The sequence below is a fragment of the Brassica rapa genome, chromosome A07, assembly GCF_000309985.2.
Source record: "Brassica rapa cultivar Chiifu-401-42 chromosome A07, CAAS_Brap_v3.01, whole genome shotgun sequence".
Lineage (NCBI taxonomy): Eukaryota > Viridiplantae > Streptophyta > Magnoliopsida > Brassicales > Brassicaceae > Brassica > Brassica rapa.
This window is the reverse complement of record NC_024801.2, coordinates 12,846,858-12,862,498: the sequence shown is the minus strand read 5'-3', so window position 1 is coordinate 12,862,498 and position 15,641 is coordinate 12,846,858. Positions and strand designations below refer to the sequence as shown.

At 33.9% G+C, this 15,641-nt stretch overlaps 2 protein-coding genes and 1 long non-coding RNA gene across 3 annotated transcripts; 1 reads left to right on the top strand and 2 right to left on the bottom strand.

The window, feature by feature from the left end:
* Positions 1 to 5: 5 nt before the first annotated feature.
* On the bottom strand, positions 6 to 2,107 carry LOC103829834 (protein FAR1-RELATED SEQUENCE 5-like). The gene is made up of 3 exons (XM_033275976.1): positions 1,162 to 2,107; positions 665 to 813; positions 6 to 74 (listed from the first exon to the last, which is right to left on the bottom strand). Exons 1-3 carry the CDS (start codon positions 2,105 to 2,107, stop codon positions 6 to 8), a joined length of 1,164 nt encoding a protein of 387 aa, XP_033131867.1.
* Positions 2,108 to 6,482: 4,375 nt separating this feature from the next.
* Positions 6,483 to 7,878, bottom strand: LOC117126896. Its single transcript, XR_004449619.1, has 2 exons — positions 7,757 to 7,878; positions 6,483 to 6,862 (listed from the first exon to the last, which is right to left on the bottom strand). It is a non-coding gene; the product is annotated as an uncharacterized LOC117126896 (long non-coding RNA).
* Positions 7,879 to 7,909: 31 nt separating this feature from the next.
* Positions 7,910 to 9,717, top strand: LOC117126895. Its single transcript, XM_033276149.1, has 2 exons — positions 7,910 to 8,385; positions 8,716 to 9,717. The coding sequence occupies exons 1-2, from the start codon at positions 8,378 to 8,380 to the stop codon at positions 9,680 to 9,682; spliced, it is 975 nt and encodes a 324-aa protein (XP_033132040.1). The 5' UTR covers positions 7,910 to 8,377; the 3' UTR covers positions 9,683 to 9,717.
* The last annotated feature ends 5,924 nt before the right edge of the window (positions 9,718 to 15,641 follow it).

Genomic DNA, 15,641 nt, shown 5'->3' with positions numbered 1-15,641 from the left:
CAACCCTATGAATCATCGTTATAATTCTTGTCGAAGTCCTTCGATGAACCATCGCCATAATTCTTGTCGAAATCCTACAAAAAAAAAAAATCTACTTAAGAAAAGACATATAACTTAATTATGAATAACATATAGAATTAAATTTTTACCTGGAGTAACTGCGAGAAAAATGACCCACTATATAATGTTGAATTGGGGGCAGCAACAGATAATTGGGTACCGAAAGTAAGATTTGGTTCCTGAATCATTTATCAAAATTTTAAATATTTGGCATATAACTAAATTATAAATACTAGACATAATGAAATATTTACCTGGGGTACTTGGGAGAAAAATTGTTCATTTTGTAAGATCGGTCCGGTGGTAGCAAACGATAATTGGGTATCTTGACTTGGAGTTGCTTCCTGGACCATTTATCAATTATTCAATAATTAGTATATACATATATTGATTAAGTCACTTTTCGATGAAAAATTGACATAACCTAAAACTAATAAAATAAATCAAATACCTGAAATGATAATTTTTTCTTTGCTCCAGCTTTACTTGATGATTTTGATGTACCACGATTTTTTTTTTCGAGAACACCTTTGAATCGACTATTGGGTCCATCTTTTTGGTTCTTTGGTCGCCCAACAGGATTTTTCCTTTTTATCCCACGCACATTTTGAACGTCTTCGTCTTCTTCTTCCTCCACAAGTTTATCCTCTGAACCATGAGGCATCCATTTATTAGCTCTCACAAGTTCCTTTTTCTTTTCCTCCAGTTTTTTAAGCAACTCAACCGCATCTTCATCAGCACACAATGTCAGTTCTATATGTTCAGCATCAACAGATGCAATCTCACGGAAAGTACGACAAATATGACTATATCTCTTTCCAATCAATTGCTTCACTGCTTCATTAGGTATCTCTGAATGATAATAAGATATGGTTCGTGCTTTTGCTTCTTTACTCCATCAATTCAGAATGTAAGTTGGTGAAATTCTTCTAACATTCTTTTTGTCCAACACTTTCAATGCATGACGACATAAGATCCCAGCAAATGAAAACTTCATGCAACTACATTGTATCGTTTGATTTGCACCATCATACTTAACCAAATGCTCCCGTGCAGCACCACGATAAGATACATTGTATTCATACACCATCTCAGACTTACTGGTCTTTTTTGCAACATAATCCCCGATGACCGTGTATTCCTTTTGGAATAAGGTAAACACTTCTGGTGTGTACACTTCTTCTGCATGCTGCAACATCTCTACAGAGGCAACTAATACTGGCGAAGTATGCATCATACCGAAGTCAGCAACTAATTCTTTATATCGCCTATCATCCAACACTCTCTCATAGTGTTTAAAAAAGGTCAACAAGTCAAAACTGGACTTCAAGTATCTTTTCAAAATACTATTCATACTTTCGCTATGCTGTGTGCTCACCATATCAGCTGTAAAAGTATGACGACCATATACCATTGCCCATTTTTCTCTCACCTCAAAAAAATTCTTCAGCAATTTATTATCTGCCAATTTATGCTTGTTGAGCATATCACCCCACGCCAATAACCAGTCTTCTTCTTCCTCATGGTCATATACACACTTTCCAAAATCCTTGGCAAACTGGTCAGGTCCGTGAAACACACGACTCAAATTCTTTGCAGCATTTACGTAAATATGCCAGACATATAACCTATGTTTTGTTTCTGGAAACACCTTCACTATTGCATTCACCATTGCTGCAGACTGGTCTGTGAGAATTGTTCTTGGTTGTTTCCCAGACATTGCTCCAAGAAAAGTCTCAAAAAGCCACTTAAAAGACTCAGTGGTTTCATCATATAAGAGAGCAGCTCCGAACACAACAGTCTGTTTATGATGATTAACCCCGACAAATGGAGCAAACGGTCTATCATAATCATTGTTCTTATAAGTTGTGTCAAAGCAAACAACATCTCCAAAGAGATTGTAATCACTTATAGACCGATCATCAGCCCAGAAGATATTAGTGATCATATCGTCCACATCAAGTTGCATTGAATAGAAAAACGATGAATTTTCTTCCTTCTTTTTCTGAAAGTATTCCAAAACTGCTCCAGCATCTTCTTTTACCATTGTTGACATCCGCTTACGGTATATGTAATTGCGATAGTCTTTCTCCAAAAAACCCAAATTTTCTCTCCCCCAACTTCCATGGACATCATTTCAACGGTTGCTTTTGCTGAAATTTCTGACATCTCGGCATCATCAGCATGTTGTTTTTGAGAGACAGTGACTGCTCGATTTCCCTTCAGCAAATGCTTCATGGGTGTCCTCACTAAATCATGGTTATGGTTCGGCTCGAAAGACACAATCTTATATCTTCCGCTACTCTGAAGGTAGCAAGCCATATGAGCTTTACAACCACACCTTGTGATTGGTCGGGTATATGATCTCTTGACCTTAGATTCTTTCCTAACCCCCTCTTTTGAGCATACATACAGAATCCTTGCTGCTTTATTATCTTCTTTTTTCTTTTTCGTCCTCCTTTGTTTTCTTACGTTGAAACCATGATTGCATGCGTACTTACAATAAGCTATATGCGCAGTCTCATCAAAACTGAACTCCATCCCAATAGAAAATTCATCTTTCTTTTCATTCTCATTGTTTGCTTCTACCGCATTAACACCTTCAGTTTCAACTTCATCCTCTATGTTGGCTATTTCATATTCTTCCTCAGATTCAGTGACTGAAGTGTCGTCTTCCTCGACTAAAAACTCAACCAATTTTTGATGTTCCTCACTAGAATCAACTGAAAAGAGATATAACAACAGATTAAAAAAGACCTCTTCATCTTTTTGTCGACATGTGAGAACAAAAGTCATAAGAACACGTGTTTATTTTGTTACCTACAACTACTAATATAAATTGACTAAAGGAGAATCAACTTTGCCTGTAGCAATAAAACCTCATGTCCCTGACATGCTGACACCTAACTTCAGTTATCGTTTTTTGCACTAAAGTCACCTTCTCATTCACCCACAAAACTAATGGATTCAACTCTTTTAATTATGAACAGGTAAACTTAATGACGAATTCAACTATTTTAATTATGCATTTTCTTATTCTATAATTTGGAATAAATAGAGTTCCAACCATCAACCAACTTTTGATATATCAAAGTGGAATCACCTGAGACAACTTGTAAAGTAGATCCATACTGACCACCAAGAATAGCTTCCTGACCACTTAATTGATTATTTTCCATTCTTTCTCAAACTTTCTGTAAAAGCAAAGAAATTAAAAATCTTGTTAGGGTTTAGTTGACAAAAAAAAGATTATTAGGGTTACCAGTACATTGATCGGAGGTGAATTCGAGATTGGATTTGAAAGCAAGGAACTAAAGACTCAGAAAATCACAAACACAGCTTCATCTCTTCTCTGTGATCTATTTTTTCTTCAGCCGACGAAGAAGAAAAATTGTATTCCACGGCGTTAACCAACTTCACGTCATATTCTGTTTTCCTTTTTTTTTAATTCTTTTTCTCTTTTTAATTTTGTAGATAATTCTATTTATGTTTTTTACCTTTTTTTCTTCCAAAAACTAAATATGATGTGGCAAGTTATTATTGGCTAGGTGAACCTATATAGGTTCACCCTAGAGGGTGGACACAAGAATTACTCGATAAAAAACCGCCGCTAAATTTTGATTGCATTCTCGATATTGATCGGTTATCAAAATTTAGCGGCGTTTTTTATCTAGTTAGACAATTAGACAAACCCAAATACAATTTAAACGGGAAAATCGCATAAAAAACTTTGAAAGTGTCACTTACTAGCACATTAAACCTTGAATTTTTTCACTAACACTTTTAACCTTCAAAGTGACATTTTTATCATAAAAAACCTCCAAAGAAGAAAAATGACCTGCTGAACAGGTTAAAAACAGTTTTTTTTTCAAAAATAATTATTTAATTAATAAATAAACAAAAATAATAATAAAATCGAAAAATTTAACAAAAAACTCATAAATTTAAAAAAGTGAGAAAAATAAATAAAGATTTAGAAAATTAAATAAAAAATAACTAAAAATTAAAAAATAAATAAGATCAAATTAAAATACAGAAAAAATAATAATAAATTTCAAAAAATTGAAAATTCAAAAAGTTTTTTTTTTCATTTTCAAATATAATGTCGGAAATTATCATTGGAGATATGTGTTGATAAAAAAAAAAGACTAAGATAACACCAAACCAAGTTTTTGATCTCAAACTAGTATTCAAGGCTCAAAGTCACAAAAATAAGTTTCATTAAAGAGGTAAATATACACTTATACCCCTTGGGTTAATTAATCCAAACTTTAGGGTTTAGAGTTAAGGGGTGAGGTTTTGGAATTAGGGTTTAAAATTTTATAAAATAAAAAATAAATACTAAAAAATTAAAAATAAAAATTTTAAAAACAGTTTCAAAAAATTTCAATTTTTTTTTAAATTTATGTTTTTTAATTTTTTTTCATTTTAATTTGATCTTATTTATTTTTTGAATTTTTTGTTATTTTTTATTTTAATTTTTAAATATTTTTTTTCTCATTTTTTAATTTGTGAGTTTTTTGTTAAATTTTTCGATTTTTATTAATTTTTTTGTTTATTTTATTAATTAAATAATTATTTTTTGAAAAAAAAAACATTTTTTAACCTGTTTAACCGGTCATTTTTCTTGTTTGGAGGTTTTTTATGATAAAAATGTCACTTTGAAGGTTAAAAGTGCTAGCAAAAAAACTTCAAGGTTTAAAGTGCTAGTTAGTGACACTTTCAAGGTTTTTTATGTGATTTTCCCCAATTTAAACTAGTGGAGCCGATGTAGGGATTAGTTTAGGACAAGGATTGGAAATGAGAAAGAGAAATTGAAAGGTCTAAAATAATAAGAATGTGTCCCACCCACCATTCTCTTACTAATTAATTCAAACATATACGTTAACAGAAAAATAAAATAAAGATTATAGGATCGCCTTAGTCTAACAGCTCATATTTCCCTCTTGACAATGCACCAAACATCACCACCAATAAAGCCCCTCAAATGTTTCAGATTTTAATAAGATATTTTAGTTTCATGTTTTACCGGTTTTAATATTTGAAGAACACTGAAATTAAAAAAAAAATAGAGTGTGTGTTTCAGTTTGGTTTTGGTTTAAATTTATCAATTTAGGGATGTTAATCGGTATGCAACTTCAATTTAGTTCGAGAATTTGATAAACGATTTCGTTTCTGATTTTAGTTTGGATCTTGGTATATGTATCCATTAGTAAAAGGTCCATTAGTTAATACAAAACTGGAAACTGTGCTTTTAATTTGATTATTGCAAGTAAAAAATTCAGAAACTGACTGCTGCGTTATTGACATGTTGCTGGCCAGAGGCAAAAGAAGTAAATGACAACTCATCAGTATGCACTGCAAAACATATTCTTATGTTTTTACTGCTTTTACTTTTTTGGCCGAGGAAAACATGGTCTAGCCGATCAAATGCACTTTAGTAATAACATAAATTTCCTTTTTAGAAATGAATTCACACTCATATATATATATATATATATATATATATATATAAATGAAATTCAGCATTAAAAATACTCTCCTATATAATTCAACAAGTTTAAGATACCATAGTTAGGAGTCGACTTGTAGTTAACTCAAAAATCATATTTGTGCTAATAGATGTTACCTTTTACTCTTTCTTAAACTTACCATAGTAAAAACAATAATTTGCAAATTGATCTATATATCATTCATCTTAAAAGCCTTACGAGTTAATACACTCTAATATGCCGAACGTGATAAAACAAAATACTGCAATAAACTAGAAACATATCTAAAACCTTTTTCAACTAAGTTGTTAGATCCTAAATAAAGACGCACCTTGTGATTTAAAAAGCTATATATTAAGATTTTCATCAGTCTCCTTCAAATAAGAGTCATTTTTGGGTTCACCCCCTAGGGTGAACCTCTAGGTTCACCAACCAATAGGATTTCATTATTTCAAATTCGATATCTTTTAAAAAATGAAACAAAATATTCTCAAATTATATTATGTTTTTTAAATAAAAAAAGATAATAGTTACAGAAAAAAGAATTAAAAAAATATATATTTTTAATGTTCTCAAGAAAACACTAAACCCTAAATCCTAATCTCTAAACCCTAAATCCTAAACCCTAAACCCTTGGATAAATCCTAAACCCTTGGGTAAACCCTAAACCCTTGGGTAAACCCTAAACCCTTGGGTAAACCCTAAACCCTTGGATAAATCCTAAACTCTAAATAAAAAACACTAAAACCCTAAACCCTAAACACTTGAATGTTTTAGTGTATAGTGATTTTGATTTAGAGTTTAGGATTTATCCTAGAGTTTAGGATTTATCCTAGAGTTTAGGGTTTATCCAAGGGTTTAGAGTTTAGGATTAAAGGTTTAGGGATTAAAATTTAGGGTTTAGGGTTTAATGTTATGCTGACGACGTAAATTTTTTTTGTTTGTAATTATTACTATTTTATTTTTACTTTTTAATTTTAAAAACATAATATAATTTGACAATATTTTGTTTTTTTTTTTAAAGATATCGAATATAAAATAAAACAATTCTATTGGTTGGTGAACCTAGAGGTTCACCCTAGGGGAGTGGACCTAAGAATAAGTCTTCAAATAATTGATAAGAATGTCGATGATCCACATTGGATCCTCGATGTCATGGCGGATCTTCTCGAACTCGACGGTCCACACTACGCGGCTACCATTGCCCTCGTCTTCCGCAGGAGTGACCGTGATGGTTGCTTTGAACGTCTTGTAGCAATCCGAGACTAGATTCCCACTCAAACTCAGCGTTACTGTTCTTTTCTCCTTCGCTACGGTGAAAGAACATTAATTAGTTAAGGGGTTTGATCGATGATAAAGAAATATGTGTGAATGAATTGTGGAAGAATTCCACTGTGAGTATGCCCAAAAAGTCTGGTCTCGAGCTCCCTATACTCACTGTCTGGACTCTAGAGGACTGGTAGATTTTGCCTCTTGTTGGCCTACTCTAACCAGATTGACCTGTCTTCCGCCCACGGGTGTTGGCTCGGGACTGCTAGCGCCGTGGATCTTATGGTCCATCTGGTTAGCCAGAAATAACCTCCTTTTTAATAACAAAGCAATTTCACCAGAGGAAACTATGACCAAAGCCCTCTCGGCAGCAAGGGAATGGTTAGCGGCGCAAACAACGGTGGTACCTGTTCTGCGAGGACCAGTGAACCCACCTCATATTCACCCACTGGATTGTATTGTTATACATACAGATGCGGCCTGGCACTCAGAACGGTTTCTTGCAGGGCTTGGATGGACCATCGACACTGGAGCCAACAGCCGCTCTTACATGGCGCATTGCTTCTTCGTCAACTCAGCACTGGTGGCAGAAGCGCTAGCACTAAGAGAAGCACTGGCAACATGCATCGATACGGGAATCCGCCGAGTGCATTTCAAGTCTGATTCGCTACAACTTATCAATGCGATAAACTCTAGATCCTCATACCCTGAGGTGTATTGTGTGGTGGCTGATATCCTCAGCCTCTCTCTTGCTTTTGAGTCTGTTTATTTCTCTTGGATTCAACGGGGAAACAACAAGGAGGCAGATGCCTTGGCTAAGCAAGCCTTGTTGAATGAACCTTTTGTAATGACCTCCTTTGACATTGGAGTCTAAGTATGAATGGAAAAATTTGTGTTGCAAAAAAAAAGAATTGTGGAAGAATTAAATGATTTACATATTATGTGAAAAGTGCTACTTATGTCGTCGGCGAAAGATGTAAAGAATTTGTCGGCCGGAGACTTGATGTCAAACTCCCCGGAAGAATCCCCATGGAGTGCCATGCTCTCTCTCTCTCTCTCCCTCTACGTCTTTATATTTTGTTTAGCAAGAAAGTATATTTTTATGGGGATTTTAATGAAACAAACCCTTAACTTTGGGCCCATCCAGTTTTTAACCCTTAAGTATTTTGATAATGAAATAACTCCTTAACTTAAGTCTGTTAGAAAAAGTAACTCTCCGTCGTTAGCAACGTTTAAACCAAAGAGTTTTGTCTTTTATGTCCTATTAAATGAAGAAAACAACAAGACATATCACAGAAACGGTAAACTTTTTATGAATGCTTGGTTTGCATTAAACCACAATAAAACACATTGGTTTGGAGATCAAGAAAAATCTGATTTCATAAACCCTAAAATCTCAAAAGGTTCAACGACAAGTATGATAGAGATCTCAAAATTAGTGTGGTGGCTATAGAGGCAGAGTTTGTTAGTGCAATTTCATAAACGATTGCTCGTTACTCATCATTCTCCGTAGGCAAAAAAGGATTTTGGAAATCTCTACTTCATCTTGCTCCAAGATGATAAGGTAAATCAAATTCAGTTGCTGGTTTTTGTATTTCCACTTTTGTTTTGACAAATGGAGAATTAAAAAGGGAGAGAAAACAAAAATAATTGCAAACGTTATTTTGAGTTTGATTCCCACCGTCTTTTATTTGCACATTACGACCAACAAGGAGTTTAAAAGTATTAATTTTTGTCCTCTTTCATTTGACAAACTGAAACATGCTTGATGCTTTGTGTCTTTGTTTTTATACATGCATTGACGAATCAGTACGACACACACACTTATCCAAAAATTATTCTTGTTGATCTGATATTGATTTGTTCCTTTGTTCATTTTGATGTGTATATGCAGAACGAGTTTTTTTCGATTATATGTGGGTGGATATTGGACCTCCGATGGTTCGTATATTGGTGGTGATATAAGGCGGTGTAGGGTAGAGTTTGAAAATCCAAGTATATCAATGTTAGTAGATATGGTTCAGAATGAAGGTTTTGCAGATAATATGAGGAAGTTTTCATATTTCCCATCCAAAGAAGACTATAATCGGAAGGAATTGTCTACAGACATTGACGTTGCAGAAATGATTAATTGCATTCAGGAGTTGGAAAGTATGAATCTATATGTTGTTAGGGATGATGATCCATATTTGGAAGATGTGCTTGTTGGAGAAGAGGAAGAGGAAGATGAAGAAGAACCTGAAGATGAACCTATTGACTTTTATCGTGATGATTATGCTGAGACTGACGATTCAGATGATGATGGCCACCAAGTTTCTTTTTTTGTTGGTCAAGCGTTTCTCTCCAAAGAAAGTTGCAAGAAGGCTATTGAGAAGTATGCTATTAAAGAGAAGGTCAATATTCGTTTTCATAAATCTGAAAGTAAGAAAGTAGCTGCAGTATGTGTACAAGATTGTTGTAGTTGGAGGATATATGCCTCAGTAAACAGCCGGCCTGCTAATATGGTTGTGCGGTCGTACAATTGCACTCACACTTGTTATCCAACTGGTGTAGTGAAATTATATAGTGCACCGAAGATAGCAGCTGATTTTTTGAATGAGTTTAGGACAAATCAAAATTTGAGTGCAGATCAGATGATGCAAAGGTTGCTAATCCAAGGTCTTCGTCCTGTGAATGGAATGGAGCTGTGGAAAACTCACACTAATGTTGTAGTTATGCCTCCTCCGGACAGAATCATGCCAGGGAGACCAAAGAACAATGATAGAATTCATGAGCCAACTGAAGCTCTGCCATCCCAAGTTCTTTCTGCACGTGAAAAAGTTCAAATGGTATTATCATTTACTATGTATTACATTGGGTAGTATCACTTGTCTTTTTATCATATCTTACTTTACTTTATTTGCATTTACAGATCTGCAGTAATTGTCAACAAGTCGGACATAATATACGGTCATGTAAGCGTGAAGCTGTGCCTAAACCACCTAAGAAACCTCAAGGAAGACCGAGAAAAAAACAGAAAATAATGACGGAAGAAGAGGTTACCAATCAACCAGCACAATCTCCTTAGTTTATTAGAGGATGATACTCAATTTCTTTTATTAAGTTGTACTGTTTGGTGCTTTTTTGTTTTGGTGAAACTATGTTTCATTTTACGATGCTCTGTTTTTTCTCGTATACGGTGCTCTGTTTTATTTTTTTTGGTATACTATGTTTTTGTGGTAAAATCATGTTAGTCTGATATATTGTTGGCGAGACAAAGATAATGGTTCAAGATGTTTTTTTAAATCAAAATTATTTAGTTTTAAAACTAATTTTCAGTGTATTCAGATTTTGAACTGTTATTTACTTTTAAAATTTCAAACTTTTATTCGTAGGAACCAGTGAACAACAATTATAATGCTTGTTCATGATGATGGTGATTGTCGCACAATTCCAATTGGCTTATGAAAGCGTCTTGTTTTTTTACGTATAGAATTTTGACAACATGCTTTGTCACAAAAAAAAAAAAACAACAACACTTTCTTATGTTTTTAACGGAAGCTTCAGGGGTTAGACGTTCTTAAACAGTCAAGCCTAACTATACTAACAGACTTAAGTTAAGGAGTTATTTCATGGGTTTTTGGTAATTAAACCCCTCAACTAAAGATGAATCGTAAAAAAAACCCTCAACTAAAAATCCTGTGAAATAAACCCTCAATTTTAGTTTCGTTAACATATATTACCCTCCGTCTAAAAAACCGCGACGGAGGGTGACATATGTTAACGGTTTATAAGTTGAGGGTTTATAATGTTGAAAACTTAGTTGAGGGTTTTTTTTACGATTCAAAAATAGTTGAGGGGTTTTATCACTAAAAGTCATTAAAGGGTTTTTAAGTTATTTATTATCCATTTATACATTGTTTTAGATTGATTTGTAAGCCTTTAAAACTAATTTATATTTTTAATATATTAATCTATTATAAAATTAATTTATACATCTTAAATTAATAATTTTCAACATGATTTACAACTTATTATAACTTCAAAATATTAAATTATTTGATATTTGGCAATAGTGATATAAAAAAAATTGTGTGTTTATATCGTCATTTTCAAATATCAAATAATTGAAAGTTTCTAAGTTATATTAAGTCTTAAGTAGTATTGAGGATAATTCATCCATGAAGTCAATCTTTCTATTTGGAGTATGACGTACTTTTTCTTATTTTCATTATTTTCGTCATCAGGCTCATACTTTCCTATTTTCCTATATTGTTCTTGATTTATTGTATTACTTTACGTTTCAAATATATTATTGATCAAGAAAATAAAAATATAATGTAGTTATTCAGAAATCAATGAGAATAAAAATAATCATGCATTATTTTGGAGGGGGAGAAGTATGAATCGGATGACAGAAATCATGAAAATAGGAAAAAGTGTGTCATACTCTAAATAGAAAGATTGACTTCATGGATGAATTATCTCGACACTACTTAAGACTTAATATAACTTAGAAACTATAAATTATTTCATATTTGACAATGACGATATAAACACACAAATTTTTTTATATCACTATTGCCAAATATCAAATAATTTAATATTTCAAAGTTATAATAAGTTGTAAGTAGTTTTAAAAATTATTAATTTAAGATGTATAAATTAATATACAAATATATTAATGTATTAAAATTTATAAATTAGTTTTAAAGGCTTATAAATCTTAAAACAATGTATAAATGATAATAAATAATTTAATAATATTTAATCTGAATCTTTTGTTTTCTGCATTAGTGAACCTAAAGAAAGAGTTCATAGAAATAAAATAATAATATTTATTATTCATAATAATAATTTTTTTTTTCAAATTTCAAATTATTGAGAAAACATGAATAAAATAATACATTAAAATATATTATAAATATTTTTAAACATTTTATTCAATACATAAAGAGTAGAATACATAAAACAAGAAATTCAATAACATACAAAGCTTATTCATCGTCATCACCAAACTTTTGCCATATATTTTCCATTAAATCAGTTTTCAAACGAGCATGTTTCGCTGGATCTCGAACTTCTCTGCGCATGCCTAACATATCGACATGAATACTATCCCTCCTTGTCACCCTCGAACTTCTACTTGACTCTCCTGACTCGAATTCAGATGTGTCAATTTGAGCGTATCCGTGTCGTTCGTTCTCCACTATCATCTTGTGCAATATGACACAAGTTCTCATTATCTTTCCTATCTTTTCCTTGTCCCATAGTAGAGCTGGGTTTTTAACAATTGCAAACCTTGATTGTAATACTCCAAAAGCCCGTTCGACATCTTTTCTGGCGGATTCTTGCTTTTTTGCAAATTTCTCGGCTTTAGGACCTTGAGGAAGTGGGATGGATTGGATAAATGTTGACCAGTTTGGATAAATTCCGTCAGTAAGATAATAGGCCATACGATAAGTGTGGTTGTTGACCTTGAACTTAACTTTTGGTGCTCGACCTTGTACAATGTCATCGAAAACCGGTGACCGATCAAGAACATTGATATCATTGAGGATACCTGGTAATCCGAAAAATGCGTGCCATATCCAAAGATCTTGTGATGCCACAGCTTCTAAGACAATTGTCGGCTTTCCCGTACCACGTGTGTACTGACCTTTATTATTCAATCATATTTTTCCTAATCTTTTTTGTTTTCATTATTCAATTATATTAATTCTATCATATTTTTCCTAATCTTATTTATTTTTCATTAATATTTCATAAATTATGTTCACTTACCTTGAGTTTGTTGTTGAGTGTTTGAAGGTTGTTGTGGTTTGCAGCTTGTTGAGTTGTGAAGCTTGTTGAGGTTGTGAAGGTTGTTCAAGTTGAGTTGTTGTTGTGGTTAGAAGCTTGTTGAGTTGTGCAGAGCACCACGATCAGATAGAAGTTTGTGGAAGTGTGTTGTTACATAAGAGAGTATGGAGAGACATAAAGAAGAGAAAGAAGAGAATAGAAGAGAAGTTTGTCAAGGGAGAGAGTTCAAGTTTGCCTTGTCCTGTTTTCATACGATAGAGAGATGCAAATACAATAACCAAAGACAATACATTTATATAAAGGGAGAGAGTTTAAGTTTACACATAGATTAAGGCTACACAACCATCCGTGAATCAACAGCAACATTACAACAATCAACATCCGTGAATTGAAATGACATATAGTCTTGACATAGTACATGAAAGATGTAGCATGAAACAAAAAGCTACACTTTCTACACTATCCCGTGATTAAAAACTGACATCATACCCGTGGCTTCAAACAGAGAAAAGACAAGAGATTCCTTCACCTACAACACCATCCCACCCGTGACTTCAAGACGCTTTCCCACCCGGTACCTGCAAAAGAAAACACAAGTTCAATGAACACATTCAAAATGTAATCAAAACAATTAGACAACACATTCAATCAACACATTCAATGAACACAATCAAAATCAATCATATTCAAACAAGTTCCTACACATGAGACGTCAAAGCATTTCAGAGATGAGTTTCTCCTTGAGAGCTTCTTCACTAGGGGAAAGTGTGTCCTTTGCTAGCAGACGATCAAGGATCTTTTGTCTGGAAATGGTGTTTTTATCAGCTAGGATGCTATGTATTTGATCATAAGCTACGTTGTCTGGCTTCTTGCGTTTCCCAGCTTTGCAAGCCTTAATACCTGGAGGCCTAACCTCTGCCTCCTCAGCCACCGGCTCCGCACCAGATTCCTTCTTTTTCTCCTTCGGCTGAGAGTGTGACTTCCACTTCTGATCAAACCGAAGTTCCCTCCAGCAATGTTCAAGCGCAAACTTGACATTATAATCATTGAAATAGATGTCATGAGCCGCCTTCATGACATCATTTTCACTTTGCCCACTAGCTTGCTGCTTCAGAGCGGCCTCATGGGAACCCACAAACCTACAAACCTCCGCATTCACCCTTCCCCACCTCTGCTTACATTGACCCCACTCTCTAGGAAGGGAGCCAATGAGCTGAGGACTAGCATTGAAGTACGCCTCTATTCTCTTCCAAAAAGCGCCTAACTTCTGCTCATTACTAATTATCGGATCTTTGCTGGTGTTCAACCAAGCACTAATCAACACAAGATCTTCTTTTGTGGACCACTTTCTCCTTTCCGCTGGTTTAACTAACCCGGGAGAGCTAACAGGTGCCTCAGCAGAGTCTACGTCTATTGGAGGACTGCTCTACGAAGCTAACAAGTTAACAAACCCGTGAGAGTTTAGGGAAAAAGGGTCCATTTTGTGATTTAGGTTTGTTGTTAAGAGGTTTGTGTGATTTTTAAGGTTTGATTGTTTGTGTTTTTAGAAGTGAAATGCCTATGTTTTAAACTAGTTTCGCATTGCTTTATTACACAACAACTACTGCAGTAAATTACACAACTACTAAACTTAATTACACAACAACTTATTCACAGTTACCATTCATTACCTATCAAATCACTTTAAAAAATTTCGAAAAGTTTTTAAACATCAAGTACGAGTTGTAGTCTACCTAGTTAAGAGTTTGAAAAGTTATTAAAAATTATAAAAGTTTTTAACAGAAACGTTTTTAAACATTTAATGCTCTACTCAACCTAATTCAATCCTAATTCACTTCTACCTACGAAGTAACCAACATCTACTTGCAGTTCTGTTCTAGTTCAGTTAAGATTGAGTGTTTACCTTTGCTTGTTAGTCGAAGCAGAGCTTCTCCAGCACAAAAACTTGCACCGTCAGGTTGTAAACCTCCCCAGTTAGTCGATCAACCTGGTCACTCAGCCCTTTTGCCTCGGCCTGCACATAGAAACAATAAATTGTGATAGTCAGGTAATAAGTCATTACAAAAATTGTAGCAAAATAGGAAACGATATACAAAATTATTTACTCACCTCCAGAGTTTGAATATTGTTTTTGAGACTCGGCACCCACTTCATCACCTCCTCTGCCTCCTCAAGACGCTTGAGTAAGCGTTCCATCTGCTCCTGGACACCAAACACCCAAGGCTGACGGTAGTGAAACCCATCAGCCTTGTTTGGAACAAAACAAATATCAGAGATGGTTTTTCAAGAAATATATTCAATGTAAAAACAAAATCAGGACATTCAAACACACATTACCTCAATATATCAGCTGCCTAATGTATAAACGAACTCTAACCAAGCGTAATTTAATTGATTATCGTTTAGTATCAACAGATTGATGTGTATGTGATGAAATTAAAAATGGTTATGACTAATGAATCTCATGATTACTAGTAACAAATGCTCTAGTAACTTTTTTCCTGTCTGCAACACATATGTGCGTTTCACAAAAACGCTTAGTACATCAGTTTATTGGATAATAAGCAGTCGTAGTCTTGCTTGATGCGCAAGGAAAGTAATAACCTTTGTCACATGCATGGTTTCATTAGTTTTTTTTTTAATATTACTTTGTTTAATTTTTCAGAAATTGTAATAGCAAAAAATAATCGTTTGAAACCTGGGTCCTTGGAACCGACGGGTCTGAAAATGTAAAATTAGCCGGCGCAGGCGAAGTGAGCGGTGGTTCCTGTTGGAAGGCTTCACAGGAGAAAATCCACTACAAGTCATATGGTCACGTGTTTATCACCGTCACTTTCCACAACGGTGACCAGGGATTTCTCTCCCAAGAAAATATTAGAGCGAACGTCTGGTCAGTTTACTTTTTGTAAATTGAAGATTGTGCTACAACTCGACTGTCGCTTGAAAAATGTTTAGGTTTTTGTTTATTTACTTTTAGTTGTGCTTAATTTTTAGTAATATATTAGAACGATGAGTATTTGGAAGAATTAATATATAATT

Coding starts and splice junctions, on each gene's coding strand:
- LOC103829834 (XM_033275976.1), bottom strand. CDS start 2,107: ATGGTAAAAGAAGATGCTGGAGCAGTTTTGGAATACTTTCAGAAAAAG. Junction 814..1,161: donor TTATGTTGCAAAAAAGACCA/GTAAGTCTGAGA, acceptor CTGAACATATAG/AACTGACATTGTGTGCTGAT. Junction 75..664: donor AAGACGAAGACGTTCAAAAT/GTGCGTGGGATA, acceptor TTTTTTTTGTAG/GATTTCGACAAGAATTATGG.